At 35.2% G+C, this 24,344-nt stretch overlaps 1 protein-coding gene across 2 annotated transcripts in view; it reads right to left on the bottom strand.

Moving 5' to 3' along the window:
- UBR1 (ubiquitin protein ligase E3 component n-recognin 1) overlaps positions 1-24,344 on the bottom strand; it is a 132,113-nt gene that overhangs the window by 24,415 nt on the left and 83,354 nt on the right. For both annotated transcript variants that reach the window (XR_008417101.1, XM_053889137.1), the window contains exons 27-39: positions 23,879-23,988; positions 21,247-21,333; positions 20,121-20,302; positions 15,761-15,966; positions 14,256-14,349; positions 12,876-13,025; positions 10,390-10,487; positions 7,333-7,426; positions 5,894-6,042; positions 3,792-3,847; positions 2,687-2,783; positions 1,839-1,906; positions 313-463 (exon numbers count right to left, since the gene is read on the bottom strand). Coding sequence is in view for 1 of the 2 variants with exons in the window: in XM_053889137.1 (XP_053745112.1) it covers positions 313-463; positions 1,839-1,906; positions 2,687-2,783; positions 3,792-3,847; positions 5,894-6,042; positions 7,333-7,426; positions 10,390-10,487; positions 12,876-13,025; positions 14,256-14,349; positions 15,761-15,966; positions 20,121-20,302; positions 21,247-21,333; positions 23,879-23,988 (1,542 nt within the window). In the remaining variant the exon portion in view is untranslated. The remainder of the gene's footprint in view (positions 1-312; positions 464-1,838; positions 1,907-2,686; positions 2,784-3,791; positions 3,848-5,893; positions 6,043-7,332; positions 7,427-10,389; positions 10,488-12,875; positions 13,026-14,255; positions 14,350-15,760; positions 15,967-20,120; positions 20,303-21,246; positions 21,334-23,878; positions 23,989-24,344) is intronic.

Below are 24,344 nucleotides of genomic sequence, written 5' to 3'. Positions count from 1 at the left end.
CAAACTGAGGGTTACTGGAGAGGTTGTTAGAGGGGGGATGGGCTAGATGGGTAAGGGGCACTAAGGAACCTACTCCTGAAATCATTGTTGCACTATATGGTAACTAATTTGGATGTAAATTTTAAAAAATAAAAAAAAAAACAAAAACAAAAAACACAACATCCATAAAGAAACAAATAAATGATCATTCAACAAGAGAAATAACGTAGAACTTTGAAATATGTGATATGACTAATTGCATGCATAATTAATTTTGCCAATAAACCATGGGCAAATGTTATTTATTTTATAGTTAACTGATGTGAGCTTTACCTGTGTCTATGGTAAGAAGGATCTGAAGCATGTGTGCCATGGTGATCAAATGGAAGAGATAAAGGTGGTTATACGAGGAACTAATTGATGAAGGCTGCAGATCAACAGTGTCATCCCAATACAAGGATGGAAATGCTAACACAGCACCAACCTATAAGAGAAAACAGATATCAACATGAGTGACGACAAAGACCAGTGCAAGCTAATCTCATAACTCAAAGTACAGAGCATCAGATGCTCTGTGCTCGTGTGTGGGTTTTTTTTGTTCTTGTTTTTTATATATTTTGTTTTTAAGGAATCTCTGCACCCAATGTGGGGCTTGAACTCATGACCCTGAGATCAAGAGTTACATGTTCTACCGACTGAGCCAGCCAGGCGCCCCTGTGTGGGTTTCTTTTTATAACTAGCCACAACATTTTCCCTAATTATTCAATAGAATATCTTAGAATATAGTGTACCATAAATGGAGAACAAAAGTCATCACCTAACAGGTTATCCCTTTGCTGAAACTTCTTTTTCTAGGCAGTGGTCTCAATCCTGTGGTTGAGAAGATTCAATATTACAATAACATGGGGAGCTCTTAAAAGAACACCGATACACAGACTAGTCCAATCAAATTAGAATCTCAGGGTATAGAGCCTATTTACCAGCATTCCTTCCAAAGTTTCCCCAAAAGGTTCCAAAAGATGGGAGTGACAACCACTGGGCATAGTCCTGAACAATGAGGGATGGGGGACACTGACTAATCTTATATCCACAGATTCCATACTCCCAACCTCACCAACGATCTCTCTAGGGGACTCATTTTGAAGGAATGGAATCATAGGGCTGGAAAAGCTCTACAAGAAACTCATAAAACAGTTGCCACCTATCCATAGGTGTTTGGGAGAAGCCCACATATGTCAATGGCCTGGTACCCATCACCAAATGATCAATGATTTTAATTTAAGACAGCTCATACTGTCATTTACTGCTTATAATGTAAACAAGTTAAGAAAAGGGGGGAGGAAGAAAGCACAATATATATTTTAAAAAGTCTGCTTGGACAGACACCAACTCAATATAATCAACTAGGACAAGAACTGCAAAATAAAGAGTAAATGTGCTTTCACTTGTAAAGTTCACTTGTAAAGTGATTTTGAGGGGTGCCTGGGTGGCTCAGTCGGTTAAGCGTTTGACTTGGGCCCAGATCATAATCTCACAGATCGTGAGTTTGAGCCCTGCATCGTGCTCTGTGCTGACAGTTCAGAGCCTGGAGCCCGCTGTGGATTATGTGTCTCTCTCTCTCTCTCTGTCCCTCCCCTGCTCGTGCTCTCTCTCTCTCAAAAATAAATAAACATTAAAAAAAAAGTGGTTTTGATGGTCTCATTCAAATCTCTATTTTAAACAGAATGGAGAAGAGACTAAATTTCATAATCTGAACACCAATAATTTATAATCTTGAATAAAGGAACATGAACTTGAATGAGGAAAACATATGAAATTATAAACTTGAGAGACTTTAAGAAATTTTATTGAATACTTACCAAAACATGAAATAGGTCTATAGACAGAAGGCAAGGTGTATCTTCTGATTTTAGGTTAGGAAGAACAACTAAAAAATACCAAACAACAGTGCAATTAATTAAGATAGCAATGTGGTTATAAATATAATGCAAAACACCTAAAACAAAAATATAACAGGGATATAAAATACAGAAACTGGTAAAATGGCATATCACACTTTTATGAATGGGGACCATAATTAAAAATAAACTATACTGAGAAAAACTTCCTAGAAAGCCTTGGATATAATTTAAGTGTTAAAGGAGAAGATCCAGGAAGAAAAGGTAAAGAGCATAAATGAAATAGAGGTTGTTCAATAAATATTTGCTCCATGAATAAGAAAAATTACTTTTATACAATGTTCCTTAATACTTTTTTCCTAACTATACATTTCTAAGTGTTTTGTGACACATTAAATATGTGAACAATTTGGAGGGGGGCAGAGAGAGCATGCAAAGCAGTGTAAGTAAAACGAGGATGAAGAATATCCCCTTGAACCAGCAAAATTAAACCTATTTTTAAATGATCTTTCCATGTCATTGCTCCCTTTTCTTACCAGATGAGGACAAAAATATGTTAGTGGTTGTGGATGTTGATTCAATAAAGCCTCTAGGTGGGAACAAGGGACATAACTTGAAAACATTTGGAAAATACCTGAGTTTTAAAATAAGACTACAGTTATTGTACGGGCATCTATGTCTTTGTTTTTTCTTTTAGAAAGCTGCTATAGTAGTGTTCAAAATTAGTTCAGTGTGTTGTTTCCGAATGATATACACTGCCAGAAATGCAAAGGAAAAAGACATATAATAATATTCAGAGAAGAGTCTACCTGATAGGAGACGAATCAGATGTTTCTGTATCAGGACCTGAGGACACGTAATCTTCTGTGCAATGGCAAACTGCATTAATGCTTTCAGACCATTATGCTAGATTGTAAGAGAGGGGAAGAGAAAAAGGGCAGATGACAGACCTAAGTCATTCACTATAAAAATCATTCCCAGTCTGCAAGTATTAGTTGTAGCCTTATTATAAACTTTACATTCTTGCAATTAAAGTATAATATTTATAATATTTTTAATACTTTCAGGAAGTTTTATGAACTTATCAAATTTTAATAGATTTTTCCATGACCAAGAGATATTAAAGCTATAATTATTTCAATTCTCATTTAGATACTCATTTTCCCCAGAGTCAATTTCTTAAATTTACTGGATTAATTTACTCTGAGGCCTGGGCAAAAAAATTTATAAAAATTCTAAAATCATGGCCAGAAAAACCCCACTAAATGCAGGGAATAGATCTGCCTTCCAAACAGGCGGCCAGGAAGTGTAGGGAAGCACATTGTATATTAAAAGTCCCCTGTGCCTTGGGAAAACAAGAGGAAAATGGCTAGGAGCAGGGGTGCTCTATGGAATCCTTGGTTGCCCACCCTGTTTTCAAGGGGCTATTTCTTGAGCTTAGGTCTGGAGACGGGTATAGTCCTGTAGTGTTAAGATCTGCCCATCAAGGAGCCATGGCTTAGTTTTACTCTTGAATTCACTATGATTATTTATGTAGAGTTAAGCCAGCATTAGTACTTAATGTTACATGATGGCACAAAATTAGCGAAGAAGGAAAATGTAGGGGACACTGAATTTCTGACTTGGCAATAAGCAGAGAAGGGGAGAAAAAAGGGACAAAGTATCATCTGAAATCTATGAATTACATTTAACCACCGAGATTGAGTAAGCTCTCTAAAGTGCACAATGCGGGCCATTTTGTCTCCTGTAAGACTGAGGTAGCTTTGTAAAAAAGAAAAAAAAAATAGAATTCCACTAATTTTTACAGAAAAAGGAGTGAATTAAAAAAATGATTTTAAAAACTAATAAATTAACTATAGATTATACCAAAAAAGCCTACTATGAGTTACACATACCTTGCTGGAATATACATACCTGTCTATTTTGAAGTGCTCCAAACAGAGGTTTTCCTTCATCTCCCAAGAGGTTTTCTCAAAGAGTAAGAAAAACAAAAATAATAAATCCTGAATACTGCTACAATTGTTTACTTGGTTTCTATCAGATGTTCTTTAAATATATTTTTGACCAGATGATTTGCACTTTTCCCCTTCAAAGTTTCATGTTTAAGTCTAGACCAAAATTTCCAAATTTTTGAGTGAGAAGATATTATAGAAGCAAACTGTCACTACACATAATAAAGTCCCTGCAGCTCTCTACAGAGAGTACCTGGGAAAAACAAAGCAGCCTGGTTTATTTTTCGTCCTTTTAACCTCTCTTCTACACAAAAAATTTTTCAGCAAGTAATTTTATGTACGGTCACAACGTATTTTGTTTTAAAATACATAAGGCAATGCAGGTAACTATTGCTCTTATGCATACTTTTAAAAAATAATTACATGACAGGAAAAAAAATTGAAAATTCAAAAAACCCCACGGATTCAGATACATTTTGCCTTGTTGGCTAGGGCATTTATTGCTAAATTACTCTTACTTTCATTGATCTTTGGCAGCAGATACACCTATGAGTTAGGAAGGTTTACTTCCTATTTTCTTTTTCCATCTTTGAATGGACAGTAAAAAAAGACTCTGTATATTGATTCTTCAACTGTAGTTCCTAACTATGCCAACATGTTCTGTGTATGTCTTGCCATACCCATAGGGAATGAAGTAAGTCAGATGCTTATGCACTAGGAATAAAGTACAGCACTATGTTCTGGGATGGAAAAAGCACTGAAGTGAAAACAGTATAATACTGTATTAATAAAATAAAACCCAATTACTAGGTTACAGAACCACATAGGAACCACTGGACCACTGGAAGCCCTCCAGTGAACTTCTCATCACTTTTCTGACAAAAACTGTGACTTTTTTTGTGTTAACTATCTAAACTCCCGATTCCTAACGTTTGTCTTGCCAAGGATAGTAAAGTGTAAAATATCTTCACTGAAACTGTCAAGAGACTTAGTAGTAGATCATGACTCCAAAAGAATGCTTTACATTTCTTACCGGTTTGTTCAGATTCTATTCTGTTTAAATCTCATTCTTCCTATTTCTCATTTTATTCAACCACAGGAAAGATAAACCTGTGTGTAATCTTTTATCCATGACTTAAGTCTGACAGGTTTGGATGTGACTCCTAAAATCTGTTCAGGAGGCTGAAGCTCGTGTGCAGGAAGGTTTTGTGGCTTCGTGCTACTTAATTCAAATCATGAAATGGTGTCTTGTTACAAAAATATATGTAAATGAAGAAAAGATGATAGACTCCATTGGGAGCAACCACCAAAAATGTATATTGGAAAGGGAGACTGAAACCATCTTGGATAAAGAGGACATAAAAGAATTACAGTTCTTACTCTTTTTTAGATAGTATTCTATCTCATACTGTAATAAGCAAATATGCTGATTTTAAAAACTAAGAAATCCTTCACTACTACACTCTTCTTCCCCCCATCCCAATTTATACTGTGTAAATTTAAGGTATACAACATTTTGATTTGATTGCTGCATTCTTCTATAAGAAGTTTAAATTTTGGCAGAGAATTTGACAGTGGGGTTCCATTATGACCTGGTGAGTTCCTGCCTGCTAGTCTGTCTCTCTCACAACTACCTCAGTCTTCTTTTCCCTTTTCTGATAATGTTTTAGGTGACTTTGGTTTCCCTTTCTTTTTTCTCTCAAGGTGTAAAAGAAACAAAAATTACTGAACATTTCTGGCTTGATTCTTGTTCCTTTGCCTTTTTTCCCCTTGATTTTCCTAGTGTGTTATAAATCTGCCAGCTTTTGAATATAGCTTGCTTCATGCTATACCTTTCAAATATTTTGAGCTTCTGTTGCATATGACCAATACTGTAGTTAAAAAGGGATCAATACAAAAATTATCAGACTAAATGGCATCAGGCTACAGTAATCTACTGAGATACCAATAGTCCTCAAACAATTCAAACTATTTTAAGACACCAGGGAAAAGGAAACATTTCTGGTCAATCAATGTTAATTCTTTTTCTATGAACCCTCCGAAGTAGTCTCTCACAGGCATTACCAATTGCCTGGACAGTGAAAGCACATGTGCTCCAGGTCATCATGGGGACTCGAGGATCCGTTTCATCAGGAGGTACTTTTAGTCCAATTCTGTAAATTGTTGTAGCAAAGAGAATGACCATTTCCTTGATGCTATTAGAATATTTTATCCTAAAAGTAAAACAAGAAAATTTTATATAGTGATTTAATAAAAGGGGTTACCTACAGAATAAGGTACAGAAACAAAAATTTAACAATTTAGGTACTGAAACAACAATTTAACTCTTTTGACAAAGTAAAATGCTCTTTGTCAAATTGGAGATTAGAGCCTCTGAAGAAAAAATGGGACTGTAGCTCTTATAGGTAGGAAAATATCTCTTACAAAATGATAATGGCTCATATAACTTTACTTCATATAAAAGATGTAGTAAAGGATCACAGAAAGGATCCAGGTCCAAATTAAGGACAGACTGGAGAGAAGGAATAAAATTCAAAGCAAACAGATCTGACCTAACAAGTTTTAATGTGTGGAAAGGGACTAAGAGAAACTTCAGTGTTAACAGGGTGTGTGTGAAACAGAGAGAGAATGAATACACCATGTACTTGGGAGTGATAAGTTCTGATTTCCTGAACTTCCTTTTGTAAAAAGTATTTTGTTTTTTAAGTTTATTTATTTTGAGAGAGAGGGAGAGAGAGAGGGAGAGAGAGAGAGAGAGAGAGCGCACACGTGAGCACGCGAGAGTCCGTGAGTGTGAGTGGGGGAGGGGCAGACAGAAAGGGAGAGAGAGAATCCCAAGCGGGCTCTGCACTGTTAGCAAGATCTCATGAACCATGAGATCATGACCTGAGTTGAAATCAAGAGCCGGACGCTAACCGACTGAGCCATCCTAGCGCCCCTGTAACAAGTATTTTCAACAGCAAGAGGATTCAAAATATAAACAAGAATCACAACTAAAAAAGTGTACATCAGAAAATATTTATTAAATAATAATGATAATAATAATAATACCTGATTTGGATACATTATATTTTTCAAAGTGTTTTCACATAAGTATTTTTTCAATAACCTTATGATGTAAGATAAGAAGCTACTGTTTCAATTTTACAAACAAGAAAATGAATGGGGGTGGGGGTTGACCTGAGACTTTACAGAAATCAGAGTTAGATATGTCTTTAATTGAAATCTCTTAAATTCTGCTCTTATTGTAGGTTGGACTATATAGAAATGGCATTTTTGTTGGTCAAAAATGGTTAATTACAGGCAGGATTCACTCTAATACATATTACTCTAATACCTCAAACCACTTAATTTTATTATACAAATAAAACTCCAGGGAGAAACAAGACAAAAACGGGATAAAGAAACAATTTTGCAAATAAGGCAGGAAGGAAGGAAGGATTGTTCTTCACTCTTATTTTCACAGCCATTTACAAACTACTCTTAACTACTTGGATACTTACGAAGGCTGAATTCCAAAACTCAGGATAGAATGGAACTCAAAAGTGGAATCTCCCATTCCTTGATCAACTAAGACTGGAATTGGTGGGTTTTCTCCTTATAAATGAAAAGAAAAAAGAATGAAAAATCACAAGGGTTTAGTGTGACACACACTTTTCTAGCTGTTTAAAATTATATATGACCATTTTAGAAAACTTAGAAAATGTTAATAGACAATAAACTATCGCTCAAAATTTCTCTACTCAAATAACATTTGGGTGATATTCTTCTGTTCTCCATATAAATGTTGCAAATACAGATTCTTTTTTTTTTTTTTTTAAATTTTTTTTTTTTCAACGTTTTTTATTTATTTTTGGGACAGAGAGAGACAGAGCATGAACGGGGGAGGGGCAGAGAGAGAGAGGGAGACACAGAATCGGAAACAGGCTCCAGGCTCCGAGCCATCAGCCCAGAGCCTGACGCGGGGCTCGAACTCACGGACCGCGAGATCGTGACCTGGCTGAAGTCGGACGCTTAACCGACTGCGCCACCCAGGCGCCCCTACAGATTCTTTTTAAAAAGACAAAATCTATAGTAGTACTCTGTATCTTGTTTGTCACCAACAGATCATAAATGTCTTTCCACATCAGTAACTGTCCCTCTATATTTCCATTTTTAATGGATGGATAGTATTCTACTAGTAAGGCAGCATACAATAGTGAGTAAGAGCCAAGGATCTGCAGCCAAGCTGCCTGGGTTGGCATCCTAACTCTGCTCCTATTACTAAGACCTTGAGTGAATACCAACCTCTTTGTGGCTCCATTTTCCATTTCCTTATCAAATTAGCATTGTTGTTCCCCTATGTGAAATGAGTTGTCTTTTCCTGCTTGCTCTTGAGACTTTTTTCCTTCATCTTTGGTTTTCAGCAGTTTAGGTATTATCTATATGGGTGTGATTTTCTTTTAGTTTATCTTTGAGTTTCACTGAACTCTTAAATCTGTAAATTTATGTGTTTCACCAAATTTTGGAGGTTTTCAGTCATCAGTTCTTCAACTATTTTTTGTACCATCTTTTTTTCTTTTCAGGACTTGTATGACATAAATATTGGATTAAAAAATTGGGTCCATGTGTCTCTAAAGCTATTTTTCTTTTTCAGCACTTTCTGTCTATTCTTCAGACTTGGTAATTTCTACTGATCAGATTTCAAGTCCACTAACTCTTATCCTTCCCATCTCCATTCCACTATCGAGCCCATCCAGTTAATTTTTATTTCATATAGTATTTTTTCAATTCTATCCTCTCTATTTGGTTCTTTATTTTTAATAGTTTCTACTTTTTTTCTGCTGAGAACTCATATTTTTTCCATTCATTTCAAAAGTGTTCACCTTTACCTTATGTTTAATGATTATTGGGTGCTTTAAATTTTTTGTCTAAAAAGTTCAATGTTAAAACATCTCAAGATTGGCATCTTATTGATTTTTTTTTTCCTTGAGATTGGTCAGATTCTCCTGGTTCTCTGTATGTTGAGTAATTCTGGATTGTACCTTAGATATTTTGAATATTACATTGTGAGGTTTTGGTTCTTCTTAAAATTCTGTGGAAAAATGTACCTTTCTTTTTGTATCCGTAGGCAATCAACACAATTAATTTCAACAATTTCTGTCCCACTGTCTGTGTATGGTGGTTCCAATGTTAGTCTCCGAGCCTTTGCTACACTGTTTGGGTCTGCCTATACATGTACTACTCAGGTGTTAGTCTGGGACTTAAGTGATGGTTTTAATGCAGTTTCATTCTCAAACCTGTTGCTGTTTCTCTGGGCCTGTTCTGCACATGTGCAGCTTGGAGGCAAGCCTAGGATCTGTGCTGTTCTCAAAAATAGGAGATTCCCCTTCTATAGCTCTCTTCTTTCTGGGATTTCCCCCATATTCTCTAGCTCCAAGGGACCCTTTTCCCCACTTCCTCTGGCCATAATGACATGTTTCTCTCAGTTTTAGTCCCTTCTGTTGTCAAGTAGATTCAGGTGACTGGGGCTACCCTTGGGATAAAACTGTGAGGCAAAGACAGAAAAAAAAATAATGAGGATTCACCCTGCATTCTATGGAACACAGAGGTCCCTTTTTTTTCCAGTTCCTCCAGCCAGAGAGACTGGTTTTCTCTTGGGATCTTACATATCTATGTGGCCGCCACGGCATTGCAGCTCCAGCTCCCTGACTGGGGCTGGCATCAGGAGAGGGTCAGAAGAGGAAAAAACAAAACAAAACAAAACAAAACAAAACAAAACAAAACAAAACAGGAATTCCCTTTATACTTTCCAGTTCTGAGGGACTTTTTTTCCTGGTCCTCTGGCCAGAAAGAGGGCATCTCTCTTGAACTTTTTGCTATTCATGTCCATTGCAAGCTCTGTGACTCAGGCTATGCTGAGTTCAAAGCTGGGTAATAAAGGAGGAAAAAAACCCAGGAAACTCATTGCCTCGACCATTCTTCAAATTTTGACTTCCCTCCTTCATTTGCCTACCATTGTTTACTTCTCAGAGTCTTTAGACTTTTTAGTCTTATCCCTCAATTGTAAAGAATATATAAATGAGGTAACAGTTTAAAAATGTTGTTTTTTTATTATTAATATTAATGACAACATATTAACAAAATTAGTAATAGTAATGGCTAATGCTCATACAGGATTGACTATGTACCATGCATTGTTCTACTTTACACAGGATACCTCAATTCTTAAGTCAGCGAGATAGGTGCTATTATTATTCTCACCCTGCAAATAAGAAAGTTGAGGCACAAACAGGTTAAAAAACTTGTCCAAGATCACAGAGACAGTAAGCAATGGATCTAAGATTTAACTCCAAGCAGTGTGACTCCAGATTAATCACTGTCTATATTGCTTGCCAGTATGAAAACTATTTAAGTGATTTAAGTCAAACTTAATTTTGGCTTTGAAATCTTTAGGTCCTGATAGTCGACAAATCTATATCTGCAAACCATATTTTAGAGCAGTAAGTACTTCAGAAAAATATTAAAGACTCTGACACTTAAATCTCAAACAGCAAAATATAAAATAATTTTGAGCAAACCTTTAGCGTGTTTCATATTATAACCTGATATTCTGGCCAGAACAGTCTGTATCCATTGTGCCAGCGTCAAAAGTTGAGCAAGAGCCTCTGCATTCTCACTGAAAAATGATATTTAAAAATTATTAAGCCATTGGCACAAACTCAAACTGAAAAGCTGAACTTGTAGAGTCTTTCTATGGATAATTGGCTGTATGAAAACATCAAATTCCTTCAGATTAACTACGTAGGTTATAAAAGCACATACATCTAAAAATGTAGTTTCAGCATCATTTGCAACAGCTGCAATATGGAAGCAACCTAAGTGCCCACTGATAGATGAATGGATAAAGATGCAGTATCCCACACAATGGGATAGTACTCAGCCATAAAAAAGGATGAGATCTTGCCATTTGTGACAACATAGATGGGACTAGAGAGTATTATGCTAAGTGAAGAAGTCAGAGAAAGACAAATACCATGTGATTTCACTTGTATATGGAATCTAAAAAACCAAATAAATGAACACACAACGCAGAAAGAGACCCATAAATACAAAGAACAAATTGATGGTTGCCAGAAAGGGGGGTGGGGTGTGGGAATGGGCAAAAGGGGGTGAAGGAGAGAGGAAGATACAGGTTTTTAGTTATGGAATGAATAAGTAATGGGCATGGAGGTACAGCATAGGGAATATAGACAATGGTATTGTAATAATGTTGTATGTGACTGATGGGAGCCACACCTGTGGTGAGCACAGCACAGTACAGTTAATGAATCACTATACTGGAATCTGAAACTATGGTAACATTGTCAACTATATTTCAATAAAATAAATAAAGTAAAAATGTAGTTTTGGGTAGGAGGGGAATTTTAAAAGTACAAGGAGTAAGATACCATTCATAGGCCCATCACGTAGAAGTAACAAATATCAATAAATGGAATCACCATTCTAGTCACTCAAATAAAAAACCGGATGTCATCACTGATTTCTCAGATTCTCTCACAATCCACATTCGAAGCCAGCAGCTAGTCTTGCTGGTTTTACCTTCTAAATATATCCCAAGCTGAGCACTTTTTTCTACTTCCATTGTTACTACCCTAATCCAAGTTACTTCATCCCTCACTGGAACTATTTCAATACATTAACTGTTCTTCCTGTTTCCACAACAGTGCTTCATTATCATCTATATTCAATGCAGAACAGCCAGGGGGATCTTCTAAAATGTAGATCTGATCATATCACTCCTCTGTTCAAAGTACTCCAATGGTTTCCCATCACACATAAAATATTTCGTGTTTTTAATACTAAAAATAAAATTCTAATTTCCAATCTTATAAGCCCTTTTATGATCTTGTTCTTTGCTCCATTCCAAGCATGCTGCCTTTCTGCTGTGCCTCAAACATGCTGATGGTATTCCTATTTCAAGGGTGTTTGTTCTTTTTAAAAAATTTTTATTATTTTATTCTTGAGAGACAGAGTGAGACAGAGCGTGAGTGGGGAGAGGGGCAGAGAGAAAGGGAGAGAGAATCCTAAGCAGGCTCTGTTCTGCCAGTGTCTACCCAGACGTGGGGTTCGATCCCACGAACTGTGAGATCATGACCTGAGCCAAAATCAAAAGTTGGATGCTCAACCTACTGAGCCAGCCAGGTACCCCCAGATCAGGTTTTCTAATGACAAGGAATAGTAGAGATAGAGCAACTAACTTATTGACGCTGATTGCCAAGCCTATCACCTTTGAACACTTTTGTTGTGGACACATGTTAAGTGTTTTTATCAACGAAATTATTTTCTATAGCAAAACTTAGGTCAATCATTACAAATTCACTGAGTTTTAAGAAAATGAACAACAATGAAGAATACTGTTATTAGGGGTACAACAGTGACAACACAAATATACAATTATATGCTATAGCTATCATAAAAAATGAATAAATTTGCTACTGAGTTCCATTCACAGATGGTCAGAATAGAAAAGTTTAAAAACTTGGTCTAAAAATTTAAAAATTATTCAAAGATATGATTAATCTACTGTTTTTCTTTACTTTTATTGTTAACATTTTGTCCTCATCTTTACAACTATGGCGATTGGCTCTTCAGGGAAAAAAAAAAAAACAGAATTAGAAATAATAATACAAAGACATTTAGAGAAACCAAATTTCAAACATTAACTCTAATGGTGTAAAAAGTACTATTTGAAAGGATAAATCTTCTCAGCATCTTTTCCCTTTTTGTGAATGCTAAGGTAGAGATTCATGTTCTACTGTTTTCATGGCTGTTAGAAGATACACACACAACATACAGATTTGAGTTAATGAACATTCCAGTTATTTTAGAAACCAAAAATTGGAGCTTTTCATCATATTTTAAAGACAGAATACAACTTATGGAAAGAAAAAGTATTAATTACTTCAAACAACAAAAGAAACTAGTGATCTAATCAAAACAGGCACAAATGAAAGGATTAAATACAGCTTTTAAAAATTCAACCCAAACATGAATTAAAACATACCTGTTTATCCTTTGAGGTTGCAAAGGAATAATGGGGATCACAGTATTGCACAGAGACTTGCAAAGTGGGCAAAGATACTCTCCACTCTCTAAGTCGAAAAGGTCAACATGAATGCGCTGCTGAGAGCTCAGTTGTACAGCTTCAAAATACCTGCAAAATTTTAAGACATGGGTCCCTTCAGAATGATACATGTATCTTCACTCTAATCCAAGTGACAAAAGTCTGGAATTTTTGCTTTAATAAATGTCTTTAGAATCTACATGCCCAAATACCGAAGTTGCAATTATACAAGAAATAGGATGCCCATTCTTTTGGGGGCAAACAAGACACATCAGGGCAGAAACAAACTTAAAATAATTTTACTGAATCATAACTTGGCTCCTAACTCAGCAGCATGGAGATAAAATGCAGACACTACTTCCTTCAGTTTCCAATGGCCAGCTGATGTTGTAAAGGCTATTCAGGAAGATTATGTACTCTAACCCAATGCCAAAAGAATGAATCCTATACAAAAGATTTCCCAGGAATTATATTTCTGAATTTTTCTCTTCCAAAGGTGGAACTAGAATTTCCTGTCTTATTCTATCTCAAAGGTACTTTTCACTCTACATTATCAGGGAAATGAGATTTTTTTTTTTTTAATGTTTATTTATTCCTGAGAGACAGAGCATGAGTGGGGGAGAGGGAGAGAGAGGGAGACACAGGATCTGAAGCAGGCTCCAGGCTCTGAGCTGTCAGCACAGGGCCAGATGCAGGGCTCGAACCCATGAACCGTGAGATCATGACCTGAGCTAAGTCGGACACTTAACTGACTGAGCCACCCAGGCACCCCATGGGAAATGAGATATTTTAAGAAAGATTATAGCTTTCTTTTACACAAATACTGATCAAGAGCAACCAACTAGCTCATGGAGAGGAAGTACAAAGGAGTAGTGAAAATTTTAAGTTGATAGTTTATTACATCCATTTCTTTTTTTTTTTTTTTTTTAACGTTTATTTATTATTAAGAGACAGAGAGACAGAGCATGAACATGGGAGGGGCAGAGAGAGAGAGGAGGAAACACAGAATCCGAAGCAGGCTCCAGGCTCTGAGCTCTCAGCACAGAGCCTGACACGGGGCTCGAACTCACAAATGTTGAGATTATGACCTAAGCTGAAGTCGGCCGCTTAACCGACTAAGCCACCCAGGTGTCCCTATTACATGCATTTCTGAAGGTGATAAGATAATGAATATCATGCAAACAAAATTAGTAATTAAAACTGCTTCAATTATTCAGATAAGGAAGGAAAGAAGACATGAGAAAACATGCCTTTTTGTGGCCTTTAATGAACTTCAGTATTCCTAGTTTCTTTCAAGAACATGTCAGAAGGACAACTTACTTCTGCCAGCACACCGCATGCATCACATGACCACAGCTTCCTGTGTAAGTTCCATATGCCAAGTCTGGATCCATGAAGAGCGGGTCCAGGGTTTCTGGTACAGGAAGACAAAAATAGGAGGCATGTATTCATCTCCCCCCATGGTTATAAAATGGGGGAAAAAAAAAAGAGATTATCAAGGTCTAAAATTCTAATCATGAACCTTCTTAGGAATGTCCAAGTAAAGTGTCACAGTATCATGGTAACAGGATATATATTCTTAGTAGTAAGCAAAAGGAGAAAAATATAAACCTAGACTTCCAGGTAGGATTTAAAATTAGTGTGAATTAATGACAACTTCTATTTTTGATTTGTATTTTTTATTCTGAACATCAGGTTTAAGTTGCCTTATCTTGGTTGTTGAAGTGATTTTTCTATGATTCAAGCACAATTTGCTCTTCTAATTTTAAGAGTAATTTGAATTACTTTCTAAGGTATACTTAGGGCATTATAATATGGATAAAAGCAAAGACATAGTGGTTAAAAATCTGGTTTCATTACATATAACTTGTGGCCTTGGGTAAATTATTTAACTTCTCCGTGCCTCAGTTCCTTCATCTGTAAATGGAGCCAATATTGGTACCAAACTCATTGGGTTGCTGTGCGGATTAAGCGAGTAAATACACATAAAGCACTTAATCAGTGCCTGGCATACAGTAAGTATTCAGTTAATGTTAGCCTTTTTTATCATCATCATTATTATTATCCCAAGGGTATTTTATAAAGCAGTAACTCTGATGTGACATAAAAAAAAATACATTACTTAATTAGTATTCCTGCCAAGAAAATACTTAACATGAACCTAATTTTGAGGCAACAGACAGATCTACAATGTAAGACATGTACAAAACAACTGGTCTACATTCTTCTAAGAAGTTATTATCATGGAAAAAAAAAAAGAACAAGTGACTATTCTAGATTAACATAGATTTAAAAAGACATAATAAAAACAAGGCACAAAATATGTCTAGACCCTAAATGAGAAAAAAAAAGTCTAGCTAAAAACGTCTAGTTGAGGACAGTTTGGGAAAATCCAAATATGGCTTTTATATTAGGTAATATTCCTGAATTATTATTCATTTTCTTGAATGTTATAATGGTATGACAGACATATAATAGACTATCCTTAGTTTTAGAACATGCATGTGTAAATATTTAGGGATGAAATGTATATGCCTCCATCCTACTTTCAAAAGGTTCAGCATAGAAAAATGGGGGTAGATAGGCAGATAGAGACAGAGACTGAGCAATGTGGCCAAGTGTAACAAAAATTAAAATTAAAAAATAAAACAAAGGAGCAAACATGGTATGTAAATATCTAGAGACCATTTTACATATGGGTAAAATATGATCTGACTAAATAAGGCTAAATATAGTCTCACTCCCAAACTTCTTCCAATATTTTTTTCTCATTATATAAGTATGAAAAGAAATGCTCAAAAGGATATTTATTAAACAATACATACCCCCTGAGAGTTCTATGGGTTTTCCCCTGTGCTGGGTTAAGGCGGTGGATTTCTGGACACAGGCCGATAATACCATGGCATTATTTTCTATTTTCACCTCTTGTTCTTCTTGGCAGAGGATGCATGTCAGCACCTCCTTTTCAGTAACAGTCGGACCCCGTTTAGGACCCAAAGCAATTCTAGAGTAGTCACTGACTGCTGGGGCACTACCAAGAGAAACGACCAGAAATGAGGACACATGTTTTGGTCACTTGTCTTTATATTTTGGTAGATTTTAAGTAACTGTAGTGCAAGAACTTTAAGAACAAAAATAGTAAAATAAAAATGATATTCAGCAATATTAGCTTAAAATCTTCCCCCTTGATTTTTCTGGCTCATATCAGTTAATTTGCTTATTCAAAAATACATTTTGTGTTGCTGAGTGCAAAAAATGCAGATCACAAAGTAGAGTGTATATTAGAATTATAGTTAATTTTCATACCAGGAAGCAGGGTTATCTGGTTTTTTTCTGATTAGAAAAGTAATACATGCTTAAGAAAATTTGGAAAATCTATAAAAGTATAAAGAAGAAAATAAAAAACATTATACACTCACAAACTAGAGATAACCATTTGTATATTCCCGTCCAGTCCACTTTGTTTATACCATTCTTTTTACATAATTAAGATCACATATACAGATTTGCACCTGCTTTATTCACTTATATCTTATTTGTTTTCTTGTGTCATTAAAGTTTATTCAGAAACATTGTTTTTAAATGGCTACACAATACTCTTTCTATACGTGCCTGTAAGAGTTTTAGCCTTTCCCTCTTCTTAGGCATTTAAGTTCTATTCTATTCTGATAGACTTTAAAATAAAAACTTACATCTTAATGATTTAGCAATTCTTACATGTACTCAATGTGTATAATAATAATATAATAATAGCGAATATTTGTAAAGCACTGATTGTGATGTGAGGCACTGTTTCAAATACTTTACATTAATTCATTTAATCTTTCCAACAAATCCTATGAGGTAGGTACTAAGATTACCCTCCATTGTTAAGATGAAGAAACTGAGGCCTAGAGACAGTAAGAGACTTACCTAATGACTCATCACTACATAGTAGCAGAGCCTGGATCTAACCCATGTGATCTGACTTCACAGGCCATGCTCTGAACTGCTTTGCAATACTGCCTCTTTACCTGTGCAAGAAGGTCCCTGAATTGCCACAGATCATTCAACAAACTGGAAATAACTTAAATGTTCATCATCAATGTAAGTGAAATTACACCATACAGAATACTAAGCAGTATTAAAAGGTGCAATTTGAATGCTAGATGGGGTACCACCTCATAGGAGGCATTCAGCAATATGTGAGGTAAGGTTTACCTTTTGGTACCATAAGGACTACAGGACGCTACTGGAATTTAGTGAATGAGGAGCCAGAGATGTGGACTGTCCTGCAATTCATGGAGCACAAAAAAGAACTGCTGCCCAAATACCAAGACTGAGAAACACTGAGCTCGTTTGGTACATAAGAACATAGAGCATAGATTTCCAAGTGAATATGACAAGTTGCAGAAGGACACATAATACCATTGATGCAAATAAAACAAAAGACTGAATGATACTATGTAATTTCTATGGTTACATATATTTACAGGTAATAGCATAGTAGAAATTCTGACAGGAGATACATAAAATTTATAACCAGAATATCTTCTGAGGAAGGGCAGAAAGGAGTCCCAGATTTAGGCCAGTGCTCAAACAGAAGTAGCTTTATCTCTGACATCTGATTTTTAAAAGGAAAATGTGTCAGTATAACTGTGTAATTAAAATGTTTTTGGGGGCATCTGGGTGACTCAGTCAGTTAAGCGTTCAACTTCAGCTCAGGTCAGGATCTCACCGTTTGTGAGTTCGAGCCCTATATTGGGCTCTCTGGGGTCAGTGTGGAGCTCACTTTGGATCCTATGTTCCCCTCTCTCTCTGCCCCTCCCTCACTAGTTCATTCTCTCTCTCTCTCTCTCTGTCTCTCTCTCTCTCTGTCTCTCTCTCTCTCAAACATTTTATTTTTTTATTTATTTTTTTTTTTTAATTTTTGTTTTCAACGTTTTTTATTTATTTTTGGGACAGAGAGAGACAGAGCATGAACGGGGGAGGGGCAGAGAGAGAGGGAGACACAGAATCAGAAACAGGCTCCAGGCTCCGAGCCATCAGTCCAGAGCCTGATGCGGGGCTCGAACTCACAGACCGCGAGATCGTGACCTGGCTGAAGTCGGACGCTTAACCGACTGCGCCACCCAGGCGCCCCTCTCTCAAACATTTTAAAGAATTTGGTGAACAATCATATGAAAAGATGCTCAACCTAGTACTAACTAGTAATAGGGAAATTCAGCCTGGCAGAGATTTATAATGTTGACTATCAAATATTTTCAAGTACTGATGATAATAATAAGCATTGATGAAAATGAAGAAAATAGGAACTCTCAAACATTGTTGGGAGTAGGAATTGGTAAAACTACATTGGAGTTTTATTGTGATAGTATCTATTAAAATTTAAAATAATGATGAGCCAGTACTTTCACATATTAGATTCTACTCTTGAGAAGTACTTATACAATTGTACAAGGGAGCAAATATACAAAAATATTCTGACACATTGTTTATATTAAGGGAAAATTAGAAAATAAGGGAAAACCAACTTAAATGCCCCAAATCTAACAAACAAAATAGTGTATATTCACACATAAAGAATCATGTAGAATCTAATAGACCTATATGGAATGACATGAAGAGATTTATAAAACACTGAGTAAAAAACCAAGCTGCAGAACCAAAGGTATGGTAAAATAAACTATTAAAAAACACAAACCAATACTCATTTATGCATATATGTTAATAAATGCATAGAAGAGGCCTAGAACAATAGTTATTTATTAACAATGGTTATCTGTGCAGAAAGATCAGGAATGCAGAGGATGGTCTAAGGGATCTAACTGTGTTATTTGAATTGTTTTCAACTAGAACACAATAATTTATGTGTGCAATCAGTCAATAAAAATAAATAAAAAGCATTGAGGCCATTAATTAACTCTGAGCACATTTTTTGCTTCCTATCCTCTTGTTTGGCTAAACATACAGTAGTCTCTTTTTCATAAAGAGCATGTTGCTAATATAAAGTATCTCCAGGGTTGGAACTTCTGTGAATTGTTTATAAAGTTTTATATTAATTTCTAGTTCTATTACTATTGTCAGCTAAGGATAGCTTACCTTCATATATATATATGTATATATGTATATATATGTGTGTGTGTATATATATATATATATATATATATATATATTTTTTTTTTTTTTTTATCTTTAAAATATATAGTCTTTATTCTTTGTGGTCCTTGTTAACGTACCCTGCTTCAAGATGACAGATAAATTATGTCTGTTTCTAATGTTATTGCAAAAGCACAATTTTTTAAAACTATCCAAAACACACATTATTTAAAGAGCAGTCAAAGCTTATTTTTAAAAATAAGCATAGGATGGGGGAGAGGGGAAAATGGGTGATGGGCATTGAGGAGGGCACTTGTTGGGATGAGCACTGGGTGTTGTGCATGAGTGATGAATCATGGGCATCTACCCCCAAAACCAAGAGTACACTGTATACACCGTATGTTAGCCAACTTGACGATAAATTATATATAAAAAAAAAAAAAAAACAAACAAACCATAGGAGGTATTTACATTTTAAATTGGAGTGCTTTTAAAAGTATCCTTATTTTCCCTCCTTTTCACACTGCAACCATACAAGAGCTCACAAAGTGTGGCTCTCAGAAGGTTAACTGATTTCCCCAAGAGCACACCACAGTAGAACTCAGAAAATCAGATTTATTGATTCCCATTGTAATGTGCTGTCCATGACTACAATTACAGGCAGTGTCTTCTTTCTCTTCAAGAAAAAAAGAAAAACAAATATAAACTACCTTTTTCAGGTGAAAGATTTTTTTTCAACCCGTAGTAACTACACTCATTTTTACCAGAAATTATAAAAACGGTGGAATATATGAACTGATATATAAATGTGTACCTAAAGGGGCCCTCATTTATACAAGATAACAGAAGCTGATTTCGATTTTTACCATTTCCATTTTCCTTTTTGTACATAAAGGCTTTTAACAAACTATTGCGCACTTGAACTGTTCATCAACATAAACTTACATTCAATAATACCTTAGAGTTCCCACTGTGTTTTTGCTAATTTAAACACAGTATAATTTCTCTTACTACAAAACATATTTTGGAAAGATTTTATTTAAAGTGAATATGTCATTTTCCCTCAAAAAAACTGAGTTGCTAATTTTTAGTTTTGCTAGGTTTTACCTCTCTTCCTCCATAATGGAGTCTTCTTTCCCAGACATTTCTGAGGTGCTGTCATACATCAGTTTGTGAGTTTCAATAAAGTTTTTCTGTAAGGCAGACATCTGAGCCATGATCTTCTGGCGGTGCAGTCTAGCAGCTTCAGCTTTTCTTTTCCGTTCTGCTTTTTCCTTATCATGAGTAATCTGGGTATTAAAAAACCACAAAAATTAGGTAGGATCCATTGTTAAAATTGACATACACTATTCAGTCAAGCAAAACTTCCTAGAGTAAGAGTCTGATAACACTTGATTTCCCCTTAAGCCTAGATTCAATCTGATGTCTCAGAACTAGCATATAGGCTCCATCCTATCATACAACTAATTGCTCTTTTGGTTATTTCAATAATTTAATCTAAAAGCCCCAAGTACTTTAAATATCTAATAAATGGTCTTTTATACTCAATGCAGGTAGATTAAGAAAATTAAATGAAACAAAATTTTTAAATCATATGTTAATTGTTTAATCACTGACATTTAATCAATTTTGACCAACCTGACACTATCTAACAGTTACTACTAGATGCATTGCTAAAACTGAGAACTTTAACAATATTACTGACATGTATGGTGTCTTTTTATTGTTTATTCTAACTTAAGTCCAGTGTTATTCTTTTAGGAGGAATAGTTACAAACTATAATAAAAAAATCATAAGTAATAAATAGTATTCTAATAATTTTAAGATTAGAATCATCATAACCTGAATATTACTACATTTCATTGAATCTAAGATGTACCATTTTCTTATGTTCCACTAAGAATGCTGACTAAATTATAAGAAGTCATTGATTATAGGATATATCCCAATTTCAGATATTAAAATATTTTAAAAATTAATAAAATATGGTATTTCCGACAGAGCTCCACGTACATCAATTTCCTCTGATTTTGTAAAATACATATATTATACTGGACAACTATGTGTCAAGCAGCACTAAACCCTGTGGTACAGAAACACAATGAACAAAAGAAGATGGGACATCTCACAAACTTTACAACAAACAGCTTCCTTCTAATAAAAAAGCAGCAGCTACCTTAAACCGGTAAAGTTCAAAGACCAAGAACATCACCATTAATATAATGTTATTACCTCATCATTCTTAATAGATTCTGATCCTGATGTAGTTGCTACAATTAAACAAGATTTTTCTCTTAATCGCTTCACTGTGTCAAACATCTATGAAAAATAGATGAAATGTTAAAAAAAAAAGATTTGGTTAGACTGATAAGAAACAGAAAAATTCACTAATTTGATTTTGTCATCACGTCACCAAACGTCTCTGACTTAAACTTTACATACACACAGTCATGCATATAAATAGTTATATAAGTAGTTTTAAGTATATAAAAAGTGACTCCTGACTGTGACAAACACCTGCCCTAGTTGATTAGCAATACAGCTAAGCAGGAGGCTGCAGGCAACAAAATTAGCTAATTCCATCTGTAGGTATTAGCATTTCTCTGCTTTTCCTAGGGAAAAAAAAATTTTTTAGATTATAAATTACTTATTTTAATGCAAAGGCATATAAAGACGAGAATACAAAATGGAAAATGAAATCCTCTCCCTGATCAAGTCCCTCTCCCCAAAATCAACTAAATTAAAGATTATTAGTATTTGTTTGCATGAAAAAATTATCAGAATACATATTTCTTTATATTTACACATATTCTCATCAAAAGCAATCCTACCATATACATTGTTTCCTATCTTCCATTTTCACTTAATCATTTATCTGTGAAGATGTTTCCATAATAGCTTGCATAGATCAGTCTCGTTGTTTTTAACAAAAACCAATGTTTCAGCAATAGGATGGTACATCCATCCACAAAATGTTTATATTTGAAGGAGTCTCAGTCTCATGTGTAAATACCTCCCACTAGGAACTTACAACACAACTTTATATTGAACATTTGAGGAAAATTCCTAATGATTTTAACAGTGGACACTTGTACTTCTGTATATTTTGACAATAAACTTTGATATTCTACAAGAAAATCAATTTTCAGGAATAGATCTCTAATATATAACACTGTGTCTGCAAGACATACATGTTGAAATAAATGACAGTTCAATTTATTTTCTTAATAAAAGTTGTAAACTTATCTACTTTGTTTTGTTTTTGTATTTTAAAGTAATTATATTGGCAAATTTAACACAAATACTAAATTTCTTTGTGAATTCTGCTTCAAGAGAAACCTTAATAATAACATTACCTTATAGCCACAAATCTAATTATATCAAACATGTTTAATGACTTACTCTAAGGAATAAAAAAAGCCAACTTCTTGAAGTACAAATCAGTACAAAGATCTCCAATTGATATGAATATGGAAATTAATCAATCCATATTCTAGTTATCAAAACAATATCTATCTGATAACATCAGAATCTTTTAATAAGTCCAGTGAGGTGAAGCTCCAAAACCTTGGCTTCATGTTTCCATGTGGAGGATTCCCATTAAAGTACTATTTCCAGCTTCTCTCCCTACCCCTTCCTTACTCACTCCTCCCCAAAGGCACTGCCATCCACCCAACAGTTCAAGTTCCAAATGCAGGAGTCATTTTTGATTCCTTGATCTCCCTCATCCACCATATCTATCAGCAAGTTCTACAGATTCTACTACCAAATTACACCTGAATCAGTCCAGCTTCTCGCCATCTGCATCCGAGCCCTGGTCATGCTTATCTCTCACCAGGATTTCTGCAACAGTTTTCTAATAGTTTCCCTGCTTTTACTCTTATACCCTATAATCCACTTACCCCACAGCAGCCAGAGTGATCTTACAAAAGTACAGACAATACTATGTCACTTAAAATCCTTCAGTGCTTTCCCACTGTTCTCAAAAATAAAATCCACCTTTTTACCTTCACCTGGAAAGTTCTATATGATCTGGCCCCTGGCTGTCCCTCTGACCTTGTTGCCTACCTTTTTCTCCTTCTCTCATTGTGCTTCAGTCACACTGGCCTTCTTTCTGGCCTCCTTAGAGCTTTTGCAGTGCTGTTCCCTCTGTGTGGAATACTCTTCCAGATTTTTCTAAGACTGGCTCCATGTCATTCAGTTTCAATGTCACCTCCTAAGAAAGGCCTTTCTGGTTACCCATCTGAAGTTACCCTCTATTCATCTACTGAATTATCCTTTTCTTTCTTTCTTTCTTTTTTTTTCTGATTATCCTTTTCTTGTTTATTGCCTGTACCTGAACTAGTATATGCTCCACAACAGCAACCACCTTATCTATCTTGTTCAGTGTCTAGAAATGACCATGGCACATAAAAGGCAATCAATAGATACCGACTAAATAATGATATAAATGAATAAATTTTAATTAATTAAAAAAAAATCCTTTCAGGGGCGCCTAGATGGCTCAGTCGGTTGAGCGTCCGACTTCGGCTCAGGTCATGATCTCACAGTCTGTGAGTTCGAGCCCCGCATCGGGCTCTGTGCTGATGGCTCAGAGCCTGGAGCCTGCTTCCAATTCTGTGTCTCCCTCTCTCTCTGCCCCTTCCCTGCTCATGCTCTGTCTCTCTCTGTCTCAAAAATAAATAAAAACATTAAGAAAAAAAAATTAAAAAAAAAATCCTTTCACTAAAATAGGAAAACATGTGAGTGACCACGAAATCAATAGTAAATGACTTTACAGTTAGAGAACAGTAGTTTAACATTACAGGCAAACAGAGGATTCTTAAATATATAAACCAAGATATGATTAGTTTATCAGGTTCACCTGGAGTATCCATGTTATCATGTCTTTCTGGCCTTCTAACTGGGGAATTCCTTTGAGTTTTTCCAAAAGCATCTGTATATTCTGAGCATTCATGGCTGAACTTCCCAATCCTTTTTTAAAACACAAAAGTTACAAATCATAAATGAGTATCTTCATAATTATGTATAAATTATAATTTATAGTTAATGTTATTCACATTGATAGCCAAAGTTCACAATCACTTCCTTAAATACATTAATTTTTCAATGGAAGAATCTGCAATGACATGAAGTACTCAGTACTAAATTAAACATGAAAAACTTGAATTACTTTAAAATTCTTAATACATTTTCCACTGGGGCTAAGTGAAAGCTACTTTTAAGGATCTGTGTCTCACCTTTCCTCCACTTGGTTCATTGTCTAATAAAAGTAGTTAATTAGAACCAAACCTCCCCAAAATATGAACGTGGGGGCTGTTTATGCCCAT

This window comes from Panthera pardus, unplaced genomic scaffold, assembly GCF_024362965.1.
Source record: "Panthera pardus isolate Hobbes unplaced genomic scaffold, ASM2436296v1 HiC_scaffold_24, whole genome shotgun sequence".
NCBI lineage: Eukaryota > Metazoa > Chordata > Mammalia > Carnivora > Felidae > Panthera > Panthera pardus.
Note: the sequence above shows the minus strand (reverse complement) of the source record. Positions and strands in the feature narration are given on the sequence as shown.